At 45.8% G+C, this 18,390-nt stretch overlaps 1 protein-coding gene across 1 annotated transcript in view; it reads left to right on the top strand.

The window, feature by feature from the left end:
• Positions 1-18,390, top strand: part of HORMAD2 (HORMA domain containing 2) — a 58,956-nt gene that overhangs the window by 20,394 nt on the left and 20,172 nt on the right. Inside the window, exons 7-10 of the mRNA XM_074973057.1 lie at positions 1,124-1,150; positions 2,491-2,558; positions 7,265-7,416; positions 8,408-8,692. Of these exons, the coding sequence (XP_074829158.1) occupies positions 1,124-1,150; positions 2,491-2,558; positions 7,265-7,416; positions 8,408-8,692 (532 nt within the window). The remainder of the gene's footprint in view (positions 1-1,123; positions 1,151-2,490; positions 2,559-7,264; positions 7,417-8,407; positions 8,693-18,390) is intronic.

Genomic DNA, 18,390 nt, shown 5'->3' with positions numbered 1-18,390 from the left:
AAACAACCCCCCACAAGCAAAGCAAGCTATCCCAGTAAAAGCACAGCTTTGCTGGTATATTTGCATCTGCTGTAGAGACTTCTTTACACTCCTGGCTGATGTACCTGTGCCAGCAGAAGTCTGTAGCGTAATCAGAGCCCAGGTCTAGGATACTGATTACAAGCACTGCCATGTGCTTCACATTGCTGCTTCCTTCCGCCTATGCCCCAGACAGAAATGGGCAACTGCCTCCTTCCCTTCCCATCTCAATGAGCACTCTCTTCAGTTGCCTCCTTGTTACCATTGATGGGACAAACCCTTTAGCCCTCAGGTTTCTGGCAAGTTGCCATTGGCACCCTTGGTGTTGCAGAGGTTGTGCACGGCCAGCCTCTGACACATACCTTTGTAAAGCACTTGTAGGTATTCTAGACACCATAGCGAAGATCCGGGTAACTAATCCTCATGCATGAGGGCATTCATTGATCGCTGGTGAGGGTCAGGATGGGATCTCCCCTGAGCCCTGCAAAATTTCACATCATGGATGTTTTTTCCACCTTACTCTGCAGCAACAGGTATTGGCTGCTGCCAGAGGAAGGCTATTGTATAGACGGTCCTATGGTTTGATCTTTTATGGAGAGCTTGCCCCTGGAGCAGTGAAGTTGCGTCATTGCAAGCATTGGCCCGGGCTATACAACTCAGCCCCAAACCAGCAGCTTCACTGTTCCCATACCCAAGCTAGCGAGATTAAAGCTAGGTTGGGTATATCAGCTCAAGCTGCAGACCCAGCTAGGGCGACCACCTTTGTTGGATGGAAATAAGGGAAAGCCACACGAAAAATAAGGGACAGCGCTTTATTTTAAGGGACATTTTAGGGAAACACGATTTACCTTAGCGTATCAAGTGTAGATTTCTGCTGCCCTCCAGTATACAATGCAATTATGATAAGCATCACTTTAATGTTTAAAATGGTCAGGAGACATCGCTTAAGCGAAGGGATGGGTGGTCACCCTAATCACAACCCATGATTGCAGTCTAGACATACCCCGTATTCTTAGGGCATGATAGAGATTCAGTTGTTTGATTACGTCTCACCTCTACATTTTATCAGAGAGAAAGATGCATTCACTGTACTTTCTTAAAACAGATTTACACCAATCCCAAGGAGCCACAGGTAAGGAGTAGTCAAGCTCTACTTAGGGGGAAATCAATTGCAGGGGTGAGTTGTACTATATTTGGAATGGGCTCATAGGGTTAAATTCTGCCTTGATTTGGCAGGTATGCATGGTTGAGCGAGGAGAAATAAGCTACCTCTTTCTCTTATTCCTTCACCCCAGCAGACCAACTCGGATGCCAGGCAGAGTGGTGATCCAGTGCCCCTGTTGAGCACTAGGCTGTGGGCCTGTCTGTTGCACCTGGTGATGCTTGTTGGGTAGCTCAGGGGCATAGGTAGGACCTTGCTCCCTTCTGCTGAAGACCAGAAGCAGGAGCTGGGGATAATGCACACTGTTCCTTATGTCATCATCTGTCCTGTAAAGACGGGACCTCTGCCCATCCACTCCTGTTCCACTGCCCCGCAATGCGGCTCGTGGAAGAAGAGCAAGAATTTACTCCATATACTTGGCTACCAAGGCTGGGATTTTTATCCCCCTCCAAAACCTTACCGAAATGCCCTTTATATGTGTTATAGCCAGAGCTGTTGATGGTTTCTTATTTTCCTCAGAAAATGTTGAGTTTTCAGCAAAATATCGAAAACGGAAATATTTTCATTCTGATCTGCTGCCGCTGTCCCACAGGAGTTGTAGTTCCAACACCTCGCGCTCCCATTCACCTCTATGAGTTCCCTGGAAGGACTGCATCTCCCATGATGCACCACAGGCCCCCTCTTGGCAAGGGAAGGGCGTGGCCAGGGTGCACCACAGGTCCCTCTTGGCAATGGCAGTTGCGTGGCCCGGGTGCATCATTCAGATGTAGTCTGGCTGGGGAGCCTGGCCCTCGAGGAAAATGGGAGCAAGAGGCACCTGGACTAATGCTCCCATGAGACCCTGCAGCAGCATTTCAAAATCGACATTTTTCTGTGCTCAGGCAAAAAATGTTGACAAAAAATTATTTAGTCAGAAACCCAGTGTTCCATCGGAAACCCATTTGGATGTGGAATTTTCGACCAGCCCGAACCATAGCGTCACTGGTGTACGCTCTGGTTCGCATGCCGTTTGCATTATGGCCTCCTGTTTTAAGTGGCTCCTGCTTTTTCTCCTCCAACTTCCTTTTGAGTTGGAGTTTCTCATGTTTCTTCTCAGCCCAGAAGTGGGTTTGTATTTGCTTCTTTTAAGAAAATCTGCAGATGATTTTTGAGATCAAAATGGAGCCTAGTCAATAATTTGATGCTGCTAGACAGGCGTAGGAATGAGGAAGCATGGACACCAGAGAGTTTCCTCCACAATCTTTTGAGCTTTCTTTGGCAGCATGTTGCTGAAAGACTTGTTTTTTTCTGCTCCCTTTGTGAATGTCTAGAGGGTGACTGAGCTGTATCAGTTCAAATTCAAGTATACAAAGGACGGGCCCCAGATGGACATCCTCAGGTAATGGCTCTGTTTTATTTCTGAAAAATACACAGTGATAAATTTGCTTCATCAAAACATTTTTAAAGTGAAAACTGTCCCTTGTGATTGTATCATGCACCCCTCCAATATCACGAGGGGCTGAATGGCTTCATCTGCCATTGAACTCAGTGGAAATTAAGGGCACTCAGCATCCTGCAGGATCTGAACTCCTGCGCTGATGAGCTTACATATCACAGTACATGTGCTGTAACATCTCGATGCAGCAGAGCTGAATTAAGGACAAGACTGATGTATCCCACACCCACTCTGGGTAGCACTCTGCTGGTGGCGGCTGGGCCACACGTAGAGTTTGATGAGCCTACTACAGCCTCGGCTAACTGAGCAGGGGGTTGTACTTTAGGCAGTAGTGTCGTGCTTTGAAATTCAGAGGTCCCTCGTTCGATTTCTGGCTGCCAATGACCCACCCTGGCATGCAGCATAATATCGACACCATGGGGATTGTTCTTCTTCAAACATTTGTTCGGCTCCCACTGTAGGTGCATGTGCCCTGTGTGCGTGAGCCTGGAATCTTTTAGCTGGCAGTGTCTGCTGGGGCTGTACATGTGCCCCATCTGCCCCCTACGGCAGGGTGTAAAAGGAGGGGCAGCCCCAACAGCTACTCAGTTCTTTCTCACTGCCTATGGTAGCAAGTCACAGCCCACAGTGTCCTCCTGCTTCCTCTTAGCATTTTAGTAGTTTAGGGTTGTAGGTAGTTAGCTTGGAGTTCGTGTATTTTCTTGATAAGTTTCAGTTAAGCTTGCTGCTAAAACAAACAAACATAAATTAAAGCAATTTTGCTTTCCATGAGTCTTTCCTCAGTACCAAGGAATAAGTCTGATGGCAGAGAACAGGTCTCTGAGCTTTAAAATCTGCCCTGCCTGCAAGACTGTTCTGCCTGCCCATGATGCATCTAGAAAGTGTTTAGGGGAGTCTCCTATCCCTAGCTAGTGTGCCATTTATAACTCTTTCTAAGCACATACAGAGGGCTCATGATGCCGGTTTAAAATTATTTTTAATGGAAAGATCTACGTGGAGTGTGTCTGACTCTGAGGTACCCCCTTGGGAACAGTCTCTTCTGGCTTTGAAACCAGTTTCAATGAGTGCTTCAGCTATAAGAGACATCTCTCTGGGAGATAGATCTTTGTCCTCAGAAGACTTCATGCTGCTGTCAAGCACTCTGAGTCTTCTTGTCAGTCCTCCTCAGGTCAATCAGTAGTTCCTGCTGCCGGAGCCAGAAAAGAAGAAAGATCTCCAGACAGGGCTCAGCATCGATTGCCATCCCTGGTACCAACAAAGAAGAGGACTTGTCTAAAATGGCTCCTTTGAAACCACACTGGTATTGTGAGCCTTCAAAGACTGGGAGGATCATGTTCCTTAGCTATGGTACTGCATCCTATACCTTCGGTGACTGACAACATTATCTCGGTACTGTGGGCATCAGTACCATATATCTTGGAGTCGTGGGTGCTTCCTTCTTCATCCACTAAAGTTGCTTTGACATCACCTTCTATCACTTTGGAACAGGAGTCCCCATTGCTAGATTTCTGTCCTTTTTCTCTAGTATGCAGGACTCTTTTGGTACCACAGCCGAATGTTCTGAAGATGAAATTTTTTCCATGTCCAACCTCTGTGGTGTTGGTGACTATCTCTTATGCTGTCAGATGTGAGGCTCTTCCTCTTCTACACCTCAGGAATCAGCACCTCTGTGAAAGGAATTTTATACATTTGCATCCTCATCTTTGCATGGCATCAGGAGCCCTTCTAGGAAGTCTCCACCTCACCTAGCAACATGTGAATGGCCTTGGAAGGAGTGCTTCAGAGAGGTCTCATGCCCTGGTTTCCACATTTGTAGTATCATATGCCTTTCCCATGTGGTTTGTAAACCTGGCCCTCTTGATCTCTGTGGAGACCTCAGCCACTTCCATCAACTGCTTATTTATGTGTGTCAAGAACCAGCCTGTGGGAGGATGCTCCCCACCTGCCCCTGGCCCTCTGGACCTTGTCATCGGTGCCTGCCCCCTCAAGCTCCTGCCGCCCCCTCTGTGTTACTGAACCATGCCTAGGACACAGCTGTACATGCTCATGCTCCATACTTTTAATTTCCTCACCCTCATCTCCTGCCCCGACACCAAATGGCAGGGCCTCTTACCACCTGTGGAGGGTAAGGAGCCCTGCTGGGCCAGTCTGTATTCCACTTTGGTTCCATGGCCCACCGGGAATATTAGTTGGTGGCTCCTTCATGGAACCGTGTGCACAGGCATGTACTTGGTGCAGTACAGCCCCCTTCCTGACACTTTCCCCTTCTGTGGCATGAGGGAGATCCTGGTGCACATCTATCTCGAATGCATCAGGCTGCAGCCCCTTTTCTGGCTCCTCCTCCAGAACCTTCTCCTCAGCTTCTGGCTGCACTTTTCCCCGGACCTTCTGATATCTGCACAACCTATCCGTGGCCCCATGAAGTTGCAAGACCTCCTGGTCATCTTCTTCCTGGCGCTGGCCAAAGTGGCCATCCACCACACCAGGAGGAGGATGCTGGACAGGGAAGTGCTCTGTGACTGTGGGGTTCTTCCGCTTCTTGCTTTGCTCACATATCCACACAGAGTTCCTTTTGGCCGCATCCACTGGCTCCCTGGTCGCCTTTGAGGAGCAGTGGGCCTTGTCTGGGGTTCTCTGCTCAGCGTCCCGCTCTGGCTTCCTGCTTTTGACCCTGTGACCCTCACTCCCATTCCTGTTTAATCATTTGTTATCCCCTGCTTTTACGTGAACTCTGGGTTTATTGGCTCCTCCCTTTAGGCTAAGGGAGAGGCCTTGAGAAGCCAACCCGCTCCCAGGATTTCAAGAGATTCATCGAGATCCAGAGTAAAATTGCCCTTTTCCCTTAGGGATTCTTTTAGGGAGTCTCATTCATCTCATCAGGAACTCCTGAAAATTGGTGAGGAAGTCCTCATGGAGGACTATGAGGACCAGCCTGTTCCCTGGCCATCTGACAAGACCATGACTCCGTCTGATATGTCCACAATACGCAATGTCAGGGCATTTAAGGACCTCCTTAAAAGAATGGTGGGTACTTTAGAGATTCTCCTGGAGAATGTCCAGGAGAGGTCACATAACTTATTGACATCCTGCACCCGGTCTCCAAGGGTTGTTGGACCATGCCTATTAATGAAAGGCATTCTCGAGTTTGCCATCTAAGAGGGCAGATCATTTGTACTTTTTGAGGCGTTTGACTACTTTGTCACACAGCCAGGCCATGGGTCTTTGGTTGTAGTGATAGCTTAGGAAAGCTCTAAGCTGCCTGGGCCCCCTAAACTAAACCCAGGAACAAGGAGCCGAAGCAGATGGATCTTCTGGGGAGAAAAGTTTACTCATCTGCTAGTTTGCAGACTTGCATAGCTGATAATCAAGCCTTACTGGCTAACAACAATTTTCTTCAGGGAAAAGGTTTTACATCTGTCTGAAAAACCTCCTCAGGAGACCATAGATGAACTGAAGGCAGTGGCTACAGAAGGCCAGTTGGTGGCCAAGACAGCTCTGCAAGCCTCACTGGATGTCTGACGCTGCAGTATGTTCAATGACTGCTGCAGTCACTAAAACAGGGGTCGGCAACCTTTGGCACGCGGCCCGTCAGGGTAATCCCCTGGTGGGCTGTGAGACATTTTGTTTATGTTGACCGTCCGCAGGCACGGCTCCCCGCAGCTCCCACTGTCAACGGTTCGCCGTTCCCGCAGCTCCTATTTTTACTTCTCTGTTAAAACTGTGTGTTTGGTAGTCATCACCTTGGCTGGCAGGATAATCAAAATTCAAGATTTGATGGTTCATTCTCTGTATGCTTTGTTTCCTAAGGCATCATCCAGATTTTTTACCAAAAGCATTTTTGGTCTTCCATATAATTTATTGCCTTACCAATATGTTTTCGTAAGCTTCAAGATTCTCCTGCAGACACTAAACTCTACTCACTAGACATACTTAGGGCTACGTCCTTTTATCTTTCCAGAAAAAAGCCTTTTCTTAAATCATCTCAACTTTTTGTAACTTGTGGTAGCAAGCCTGTATGCTCTCAAAGACTTTCTAAATGGGTTACAGGCCTCATTAAAATGTCCTGTTCTTTGAATAAACTACATGTAGAAGCTTAAGTCTCACTAAGAATCAATGGAGTTAGGGTCCTGTGTCTCTTAGGCACGCTTGAAAATTTTATCCCTGGACTAGCATGTCATGTTAGGACTGAAGTTAGGGCATTCAACACACTTCAATTAGAACAGGACGGACTTGAACATAACCTCTTTGAGTTTGTTGTACATGTGATTCTCACCCAATTCCCCCCATTCCTTAGAGGAAAATTATTTAGAAGCTAGTCAAGTAGGTGAAAGGCACTTGCATTGTGGCTGCTTGTGCCCAATTTAGTCATGTACTAACAAGTGAATCATGACGCTTGTATAATGAAGTTTATTGCCCCAGTCACAATATCTGTTCACTTGTCAATTACACGATTCTTAACTCTGGACTATTGTGTTCCTTCATGCCATCTCCCACTGTTGAAAGTCTGCGTCACTTCCCTATTCATGCTGGGCCTACATGAAAGCACTGAAGCTCTGTTACTGTAGTGCAAGACAAACCAGTGGGAGCTGAATATTTTTAATTGGGGTTTGGACATTAATGATTCAGTTGCTCTTTTATTTTGGCTACAGCACCAAAATGAGCTTTGCAAAGGGGGTGAGCAGTGAAGAGATTAAGAAAGGTAGCATCCTGCTGATCCGTAAGCTGTACCTCTTAATGCAGAACCTCGGGCCCCTTCCCAATGACATTACCCTCACCATGAAACTCTTCTACTACAGTGATGGTAAGTGGAGAACAGTCTGCCCCGTCGAGCTGATTTCCCCTCCTGTTAGCTCCCATGAGCAACGCATGCCACCGTAAAAGGGAACAAAGACTAGAAAGGTGAAATCTGGACCCAGAAAGCTGTTGTGATGAGACAGCATGCAAAACAGAATAGTGCCATTCAGTGCATAAAGATGTGGCACCTGCTTTTTAAGGAAATAGTCACAAACTGTGTAAGAAATACAGCTGGGCAATGGAAAAGGGACACATCCTTTCCCTTTACCTCAGTATGAGGAGCAAAAATACTTCTGGTATTTCTCCAGAAAGTGAGTGTATAAATGGCAACACAGAGGCCCAAGTTTATTATCTCTGAGTGACTCTGGATCAAATGTGCTCTGTTAATAGACTCTGAAGCCAGAAAGGACTGTTATGATAATCTAGTCTGACATCTTGCATAATAGATCATAGGACAGAATTTTTATCACTTCTGTAAGAGATTAGCCAGGATTTGAATTTGCATACAAAGCAGGAGGTTTCCACTAGACCACCAAGCCACTGCAAGTTTACACATAAAAAGATATTTTTTCCTCCTAGGTGCCAGCCCCACAAACTTCGATCTGACATTAAACTGGTCTCTTTCTTTCTTGTGTATCTTCACTAATAATAAAGATTCTGTAGAGCAAATGCTGCCCAGTTGCACCTCTTCAACCTCACTGCCTTCAGCTGGGTTAGATGATGTAAATGAGGGGAGAATATGAAGATGGTGGGGTTACCCACGTATATCTGGGCAACAGGGGGCTGCAGAAAGACTTGTGGGGGCTTCTCTCGCCATTGGGCTGCAGAAGCTTTGATGTCCTGAGGACGATGTTTCCTTTGCACTTCACACCCCAATTGAATCTATCCAGAGCCGCGTCTAATTACTTGGGCTAGGTTCTGGATTTGTCCATTATTGCAGATTAAAGTGGCTTAGAATTTAGTCTCTCTATCAACCGAGGACCCTCTTTCCTGCGCAGTAACTCCTGATGATTACCAGCCCCCTGGCTTTAAGGAAGACAGCAGCCCAGATAACCTGTTGTTTGATGGAGATCCTGTCAACCTGAAAGTTGGGTCCATATCCACTGGGTTTCATATCCTGAAAGTAAGAGTGACAACTGAGAGCAGGAGGATGAGGACATTGGGAAGCAGCCTGATCCAGGAGAACGGCCCTACTGAGATCTCCCATCAAGGGCTGGATTGTGACGAAGAAGAAGAGGGTAGTACCAAGGTAAGGAAATGGCTCCAAGTCACCAGCAGTTACTGTGGGGAGTGGGCTCTGCCTTTATAATCTCCCCTGAAAAGAGAGACGTTTTCTAAGAATTCCAGCTTTAACCTGTTCTTGCTTAGCAGTATTCTGAGGTATGGCAGCAGTGCTGTAGTGCCATGAGCAGGGTGCTAGACGTCAGTAGACCTAACGTTTTTTTCCCAACATTGCACTGACTCACCGGGCAAGTCACATCCTCTCTCTGTATCTCATTTTCCCCATCTGCAAAACGAGGCTAAAGACACCAACCCACCCTTGTAAAGAGCTTTACAATCTATGGGTGAAAACCTGTACAACGGCTGCTGGTGCTAAAACTCTTGGTTTGGACGTCGTAATAATGTCTCTAGTCTTGAACACTGGGGGTGAAATCATGGCCTCATTGAAATCACTGGTACAACTCCTAGGATTGCATGCTGGCAGTGTAGGAAGGAAGGCAGAATGATGGGGAACTGGGTTACATAGCTGTAATTTATGGTCTCTGAATGTGACTTCTCCATAGACCCATCCTGGTTCTTCTTGTCCATTGGGTCTAGGTGTGGACCAGTGTTTTAAAATTTTCCCAGTAGTAAGTGACCTGACGTTGATTTGTAAGTTGTACCAGGTTTTTGTTCTGAGTGCACAATCTGAGCATGAGAATCTGTGAAGGAGATCAGTTCAAGGAGCTAATTGTTTTTAGCCGAGTAATCTAGCTTTTCTGGATTGTCTTCACCCCCTTCCGTAAACAGATTGAAAAATCTTTTTTTAAAATCCATGGGATCTGAGTCTCCGTTACTCTGAACCTTGTGGCATCGTTTCCATCAGTGCAAAGTGGACATTAAAATGCTATCATATCAGAATTGTCTCATGTACCTTTTCTGGCATTAAATTACCTCTCTTGAGCCCAGTGCCAGTGGGATTGCATGTGCATAACTGAGAATAGATTTTGGCCTGGTTCTCGTTAGTCTCTGCTTCTTCCACTGACCTCCTGTTTCTTTAGAATTTGAAAAACCTTAATTCCTTGGGTAAATAACATAATTTTTTTCTCCATCTCATTACTGTGGCTAGAGCACTCAACTGGGATTCAGGAGACTTGCTCTTCGATGCCCAGCTCTGCCATTGGATTGCTGCGTGATCTTGGGCAAGTCATTTCACCTCCCTGTGCCTTGGCTCTCTCATTTCTGAAATGGGGATAATGATGATCACTTCTTTTGTTCAGTGCTTTTAGATCTACGGATGAAAAGTGCAATATAAAGGCTAGTTGGTGGTGGTGGTGTTTTTAAAAAGTGTTCTCTTCTTTGTATTTCCCAGCGTGTCCTTACTTCTCCCATGTCTGTCTTCTAGATCATGAGATCTTCTGGGAGAGTCTCTCTCTCCACATTAGTGTCTTGTACAGCTCAGACCTAACCGTGTCACAAACATTATTGTTGTTATTTTTATTCTGGTAGCTGTGATTCAGCATGGCCAGAAGGCAGCAGGAGAGTGATATAGGAGAGATATGTAAGTCCCAGGATGAGGAGAAGCCTTATTCCCTGTAGAGGGAAGAAAGGTTTCTATAGATTAATTAAAAGCACCTGAAGCCAATTAGAGCACCTGAAGCCAGTCACCTGATAAAAACCCCCTGCTTCAATCAGCCGGGGGAAGGAGTTGGAGCAGAGTGCAGTTTGGAGGAGTTGAAGTAGAGGAGAGTTTGGAGAAGTGCCATGGCTGGCTAGAAGACCAAGACCCTAGGTAAAGAGACACCCGGCTTGTGCAGAGAGAGGGCAGGAACCCCAGAAGCTGAAGAGCAGGAGGGGGAATTAGCCCGGGGAAGGAAGCACTAATTCAAGTGGTTTGCCACTATCCCTAGGGCCCCTGGGCTGGGACCTGGAGTAGAGGGCGGGCCCAGGTCCCTCTCTCTCCACTACCCTTCTCTGGGTTACTAGTGGGACAGTAGATACCCTAGTTCAGGGGCAGGAAATTGCGCCCTGAACCCCCCTCCACAAGAACAAGAAGCGTGGGACCCATCATAATCGTGCCAGCAGTTTGCCACACAGCATTTAGAAGCCTCAAACATAGAGCAGGGACCCACTGTGCTAGTTGCTGTATAAACACCTAAGGAGCGACAGTCCCTGCCCCAGAGTGTCTGCAGTCCAAACACAAGGGCTTGTCTACACAGGGCTATTGGCCAACATCGCTAATAGTTATTCCCCTGTAGCTATTCTGGAATAACTCCCTGTATGGTTACTGGATTCTGAAATAAAAGTGACTTTATTCTGGTATAGTTGTTCCGCTTCCAAAGGCCTAAAACAAGAGAGAGGCCAATGTGTACAATAATTACCTTTTCAAAGTTATGAAGCCTCATGTCAAATCAAAATATGTATGGTGTCACAGTTTTCTGGGTTAACTGCACCTTTGTCCCCCACCCACCTAGCCACCCCTGGTCTTTTTCAAGGGCACCCAGTCATCACCTCTCCTTGGGGAGAGACCTGCCACTCTCTCCCTTCAGATGGGGGTTTGGGCTTGCAGTCTTGTTAGACCTGCAAAAAACCACAGTGAGGTGCGACTGGGGTCCAGCACCTGTGGTTTACTCATTCTTTAGGGACCATAACAGTGTTCACCAGTCACCAACCAGCCTTCACAAAACAAACTGCATTTATTCTTAGGGCAAAAAGCATTACAGAGAAAACATAAAAAACAATTTAAGAACCTACATGCATTCTAAAAGCTTATCGGAGGTCACCCCCAACTCCAACACAGGGCTCTGGTATGTGTCAGTCTTTCAAATCCTACGCTGAGTTTACCCCTTTGGTTACATGTTTGTCAGTTTTTAGATCAGGAACCAGACCCACCTGGACAGTTCAGCAGCTTATTTATACAGCTCAGGCCTTTGATCTCTAGGAACAGGTAGTCACCAGTCATAGCTTCAAAAGGGCATAGCTTCAAAAGGCTGAGTTTTTACATAAATGCAGTTGTGGAATTTGCACTAACCATTCCCCAAGGATTCCCAGGGAACTCAAACAGCTTATTGTCCCAAAAGTCCATGCCCATCTGGCACATTCCAGCATCACTGGTTGAACTCCGTACACTTCCCAGGTCTCAAATCTGTCACAGTTCAGTGCACGTTGATCTGAAAATCTGCCTCTGAATGTCACGGTGGGAGCTGCTGGCAGCTGAGCAATTTTGAAAATCTGGCCCCAGCTTTTGGTGCTGACCTCTTAAAAACCTGGCCCTGACCTCTTTTGAAAATCTTCCCTTTGTTACATTTCCACGCAGGGCATGTAGTTGAGGATGGGCAAGTGGGATTGGGAAAGCACTGAAAGCATTTAAATTCAGATTGAGTGATCTTCAATCAGGGTGGATTTGATTTAAATCAAATTGATTTACATCACTAGTCAGGAAGACTTGATTTAATCATGGATTTCTACATAAAAGTGCATTCTTGTTGGTTGTTATAACCTTAATACATATTCTTCACAACTCAGAAATAGATGTAGGTTTCATTTTTAGAAGGTACACACTATACATTTTTAAACAGTGATTTATTTTGAAAACTTTTCAGATTAGTTTTACAGCTATATCAGAAAATGAATGATTGTTTGGTTATTTCATTTACCAAAGGTAATTGAAGGAGATATTTATGAAGTCATTGGGAGGTGGACTATCTCCAATTCAACAGGTTAATCATTAATATTTGAAGGATTTTCTTGCCATGCTGTATTAGGAGGAGAACATCACCAAACAGATATTTAAATTGCTTTATTTAACTAAAACAACAACATTATGTATTCTGGATTTTTTTCTTCAATAGCAAACATATAATATTTTAACAAAACAAGCATATGAATTTTTGAATTTAGTTAGGTTTCAGAGTAGCAACCATGTTAGTCTGTATCCACCTTAGAGACTAACAAATTTATTTGAGCATAAGCTTTCGTGAGCTACAGCTCACTCCTTTTCTTTTTGTGAATTTAGTTAAACATTCAAGTTTTTAAAATGAGGTTTGTTTTTGTTAATGTTGTTTTTAACTAAAATAGTTAAATGAAATATTTAAAAACAAAAACCAAAAATTAAATAGACTATGTCAGCCAGGTCAACATGAGAAACTTAAAATATTGGTTTCAGAGTAGCAGCCGTGTTAGTCTGTATTCGCAAGAAGAAAAGGAGTACTTGTGCCACCTTAGAGACTAACCAATTTATTTGAGCATAAGCTTTCGTGAGCTACAGCTCACTTCATCGGATGCATTCAGTGGAAAATACAGTGAGGAGATTTATATACATAGAGAACATGAAACAATGGGTGTTACCATACACACTGTAAGGAGAGTGATCACTTAAGATGAGCTATTACCAGCAGGAGAGCGGGGGGGGAGGGGGAAGAAAACCTTTTGTAGTGATAATCAAGGTGGGCCATTTCCAGCAGTTAACAGGAACGTCTGAGGAACAGTGGGGGGTGAGGGGGGGGATGGGAAATCATAGAATCATAGAATATCAGGGTTGGAAGGGACCCCAGAAGGTCATCTAGTCCAACCCCCTGCTCGAAGCAGGACCAATTCCCAGTTAAATCATCCCAGCCAGGGCTTTGTCAAGCCTGACCTTAAAAACCTCTAAGGAAGGAGATTCTACCACCTCCCTAGGTAACGCATTCCAGTGTTTCACCACCCTCTTAGTGAAAAAGTTTTTCCTAATATCCAATCTAAACCTCCCCCATTGCAACTTGAGACCATTACTCCTCGTTCTGTCATCTGCTACCATTGAGAACAGTCTAGAGCCATCCTCTTTGGAACCCCCTTTCAGGTAGTTGAAAGCAGCTATCAAATCCCCCCTCATTCTTCTCTTCTGCAGACTAAACAATCCCAGCTCCCGCAGCCTCTCTTCATAAGTCATGTGCTCTAGACCCCTAATCATTTTTGTTGCCCTTCGCTGGACTCTCTCCAATTTATCCACATCCTTCTTGTAGTGTGGGGCCCAAAACTGGACACAGTACTCCAGATGAGGCCTCACCAGTGTCGAATAGAGGGGAACGATCACATCCCTCGATCTGCTCGCTATGCCCCTACTTATACATCCCAAAATGCCATTGGCCTTCTTGGCAACAAGGGCACACTGTTGACTCATATCCAGCTTCTCGTCCACTGTCACCCCTAGGTCCTTTTCCGCAGAACTGCTGCCTAGCCATTCGGTCCCTAGTCTGTAGCGGTGCATTGGATTCTTCCATCCTAAGTGCAGGACCCTGCACTTATCCTTATTGAACTTCATCAGATTTCTTTTGGCCCAATCCTCCAATTTGTCTAGGTCCTTCTGTATCCTATCCCTCCCCTCCAGCGTATCTACCACTCCTCCCAGTTTAGTATCATCTGCAAATTTGCTGAGAGTGCAATCCACACCATCCTCCAGATCATTTATGAAGATATTGAACAAAACCGCCCCCAGGACCGACCCCTGGGGCACTCCACTTGACACCGGCTGCCAACTAGACATGGAGCCATTGATCACTACCCGTTGAGCCCGACAATCTAGCCAGCTTTCTACCCACCTTATAGTGCATTCATCTAGCCCATACTTCCTTAACTTGCTGACAAGAATACTGTGGGAGACCGTGTCAAAAGCTTTGCTAAAGTCAAGAAACAATACATCCACTGCTTTCCCTTCATCCACAGAACCAGTAATCTCATCATAAAAGGCGATTAGATTAGTCAGGCATGACCTTCCCTTGGTGAATCCATGCTGACTGTTCCTGATCACTTTCCTCTCATGTAAGTGCTTCAGGATTGATTCTTTGAGGACCTGCTCCATGATTTTTCCAGGGACTGAGGTGAGGCTGACTGGCCTGTAGTTCCCAGGATCCTCCTTCTTCCCTTTTTTAAAGATTGGCACTACATTAGCCTTTTTCCAGTCATCCGGGACTTCCCCCGTTCGCCACGAGTTTTCAAAGATAATGGCCAAGGGCTCTGCGATCACAGCCGCCAATTCCTTCAGCACTCTCGGATGTAACTCGTCCGGCCCCATGGACTTGTGCACGTCCAGCTTTTCTAAATAGTCCCTAACCACCTCTATCTCCACAGAGGGCTGGCCATCTCTTCCCCATTCTGTGATGCCCAGCGCAGCAGTCTGGGAGCTGACCTTGTTAGTGAAAACAGAGGCAAAAAAAGCATTGAGCACATTAGCTTTTTCCACATCCTCTGTCACTAGGTTGCCTCCCTCATTCAGTAAGGGGCCCACACTTTCCTTGGCTTTCTTCTTGTTGCCAACATACCTGAAGAAACCCTTCTTGTTACTCTTGACATCTCTTGCTAGCTGCAGCTCCAGGTGCGATTTGGCCCTCCTGATATCTTTCCTACATGCCCGAGCAATATTTTTATACTCTTCCCTGGTCATATGTCCAACCTTCCACTTCTTGTAAGCTTCTTTTTTATGTTTAAGATCCGCTAGGATTTCACCATTAAGCCAAGCTGGTCGCTTGCCATGTTTACTATTCTTTCGACTCATCGGGATGGTTTGTCCCTGTAACCTCAACAGGGATTCCTTGAAATACAGCCAGCTCTCCTGGACTCCCTTCCCCTTCATGTTAGTCCCCCAGGGGATCCTGGCCATCTGTTCCCTGAGGGAGTCGAAGTCTGCTTTCCTGAAGTCCAGGGTCCGTATCCTGCTGCTTACCTTTCTTCCCTGCGTCAGGATCCTGAACTCAACCAACTCATGGTCACTGCCTCCCAGATTCCCATCCACTTTTGCTTCCCCCACTAATTCTACCCGGTTTGTGAGCAGCAGGTCAAGAAAAGCGCCCCCCCTAGTTGGCTCCCCTAGCACTTGCGCCAGGAAATTGTCCCCTACGCTTTCCAAAAACTTCCTGGATTGTCTATGCACCGCTGTATTGCTCTCCCAGCAGATATCAGGAAAATTAAAGTCACCCATGAGAATCAGGGCATGCGATAAATAAACATGGGGAAATAGTTTTACTTTGTGTAATGACCCATCCACTCCCAGTCTCTATTCAAGCCTGAGTTAATTGTATCCAGTTTGCAAATTAATTCCAATTCAGCAGTCTCTCGTTGGAGTCTGTTTTTGAAGTCTTTTTGTTGAAGAATTTGCCACTTTTAGGTCTGTAATCGAGTGACCAAAGAGATTGAAGTGTTCTCCGACTGGTTTATGAATGTTATAATTCTTGACGTCTGATTTGTGTCCATTGATTGTTTTACGTAGAGACTGTCCAGTTTGACCAATGTACATGGCAGAGGGGCATTGCTGGCACATGATGGCATATATCACATTGGTAGATGTGCAGGTGAATGAGCTTCTGATAGTGTGGCTGATGTGATTAGGCCCTATGATGGTGTCCCCTGAATAGATATGTGGACACAGTTGGCAACGGGCTTTGTTGCAAGGATAGGTTCCTGGGTTAGTGGTTCTGTTGTGTGGTGTGTGGGTTAAGTGATCACTCTCCTTACAGTGTGTATGATAACACCCATTTTTTCATGTTCTGTGTGTATATAAATCTCCTCACTGTATTTTCCACTGAATGCATCCGATGAAGTGAGCGGTAGCTCACAAAAGCTTATGCTCACATAAATTGGTTAGTCTCTAAGGTGCCACAAGTACTCCTTTTTTTTTAAATATTGGCTTCTGCAGCTAACTCAGTCGTCTTTACCTTCATTTTCCTGTTTGTTCATAATCTGGAAAAGAAAAACAACCTTTCCTGCTTTTTCAGGTCCCAAATGATTTCTCAATTTGGAATGAATTAGTCCAAAGGAAGAAAATATTCTTTCTACACTGGCAGAAGAAGCTCCTGCTGTTAAAAGTGAGATTATCACTTCAACAGTCTCTGAATCCAAGTGCTTAAGTGATTTCCACCAATTCACTGGTGTGACTTTCTTTCCAACATCATCACCCTTAGCTCTGAAGTTTATTATAGTTGGCATTATGGAGGGATGATTGCTGGATGTCCATGTCATAGCAACTCTTCTTCTTCAGCAGTTAAAGTTTGACTCTGGTACCAAATATTGAGAAAATTTGTATAACCCTTCTGCCGGTCAGAGTTGGCAGCAACAAGGGCCGGGTTCAGTATCTAGGGGTTCCGTTTCTATAACACAATGCAAAATTGGCTCGAGCCCCCACCCAGTGACCTGGGACAATTACATACCAACCCCCTGGGTGCCTCTAAGAGGCAATACTTCCCCTCTTGCAAGCATGGAGTCTGAGTGTAGCAAAAGCCTTTTAATAAAGGAGGGAAACAATGCGGCATTATGTTGGGGAAACACCACAAACAAGATTCATAACACCAACCATGAGCAAAAGTCCCACCCCCAAGTAAGTTTGGTAGTGTCCTTTTCCCCTCAGGATCTTAAGTCCAACAACCCAATTGTCACCCTCCCCCCACTTTCTGTCCTTGGTTAGTGCAGCCCTCCAGAGTTCAGAAGTTCATATGCAGAGTTTACCTCCCAGCGTGGGTTGAAGTGGAGGAAGGTATGGGGGGCATCTTATATGCTCCACTGCTCGGGGTAAACAGCCAAATGCCACTCCTCTCCATGGGTTCTGCTGCACTCTTCGCCACCAGCTGCGCCTCTCCGCCACTGCCCTGCTATCTGCTCCACTCTGCTCTCAGTGCTAGCCGTCCTGCTGTCCTCTCACCAACTTGGCTTCAGGCCCCTCCCCCTACTTAACACAGCTCTCAACAATTTCAGCTCTCAGTGATTTTTAGCCGGTAGTAGGGAAGCCTCAGTGCTGGTGCACCACTAGCTCAAAGTAGGTCTAATGCTTAGACCTAGATATCAGTGATTTCAGCTCTGCAGCATGTAACCAGACTCCTAATGGAGCCAAAATTAGCTCTGTTATTACACAGTGGAGAGAGGAGGGGTCAGAGTAGTATTTGGGGGCCCACACTACCAGGTACACATACCTGTCCCCAGCCTCTCTCAATTCACTGGGTTTTGCAACCCATGTCCCTCGCTTAGCAAGTGCTACTTAGGTGAGGGTGAGTCCCTCTGTCATAAAATGCCAAGTACAGTTCTACTTGCGTCACATAACCAGGATAACAACACTTCATTACTCCTGCCCCAAAACAAAGAGACTGGGGATCCCACAGCAGCCAAAGTGACCATTTGGGCAAGCAGTCCATCATGCTAGGCAGGGTGGGTGTGCCCATGCAAACGAGATCAGACCCTGAAGTCCTTTTCCACAGCTCACCACCAGATGTCAGGGTAGAGCTCATTCTGACTCTGTTTACATCTGCAAGAAAATGAGCTAGAGATAGTGCTTGTCATTTTTTTAATGCTTGTAATTTAACTCTGTCATTGCATATTTCTCTTTTTAAGATCTCACTCAGTTCCTTCCAAATTTCAGTAGCGTCATCAATAAAACAGCGATTTCCCTGCATTTTGTGCAAGGCTACAGAAATAGGTTTCAGGGTACTCAGCACATGTTCAACATTTCTCGGAAGCCTAATGTTGGGAACTTTGGCTGTGACAGGGCCATCTATTTTTTTCACAATTTTGTTCACAAACTGTCATCAGATTAGGCCAGTTCTTGATTTAGTGCTCAGAACAGTCCACTGCTGAGTTCCATCGCACGTCCTGTGGGGGCGTTATCTTGGTTCCTCCCGCTTTTTGCAGAGCAGCTGCTGCAAAGTGGTTGTTACTGAAGTATTTTGCAAAAGTCTTTGGCTAGGAGGTGCATCAAATAAGCACTGCAACCTATGTTATGAGCTTGGGACTCTCTTCTAAATAATTTCTTCTCATCTTGGATACA

The sequence above is a fragment of the Natator depressus genome, chromosome 15, assembly GCF_965152275.1.
Source record: "Natator depressus isolate rNatDep1 chromosome 15, rNatDep2.hap1, whole genome shotgun sequence".
In the NCBI taxonomy this organism is placed as follows: Eukaryota; Metazoa; Chordata; order Testudines; family Cheloniidae; genus Natator; species Natator depressus.
This window is presented reverse-complemented; position numbering and strand designations above follow the sequence as displayed.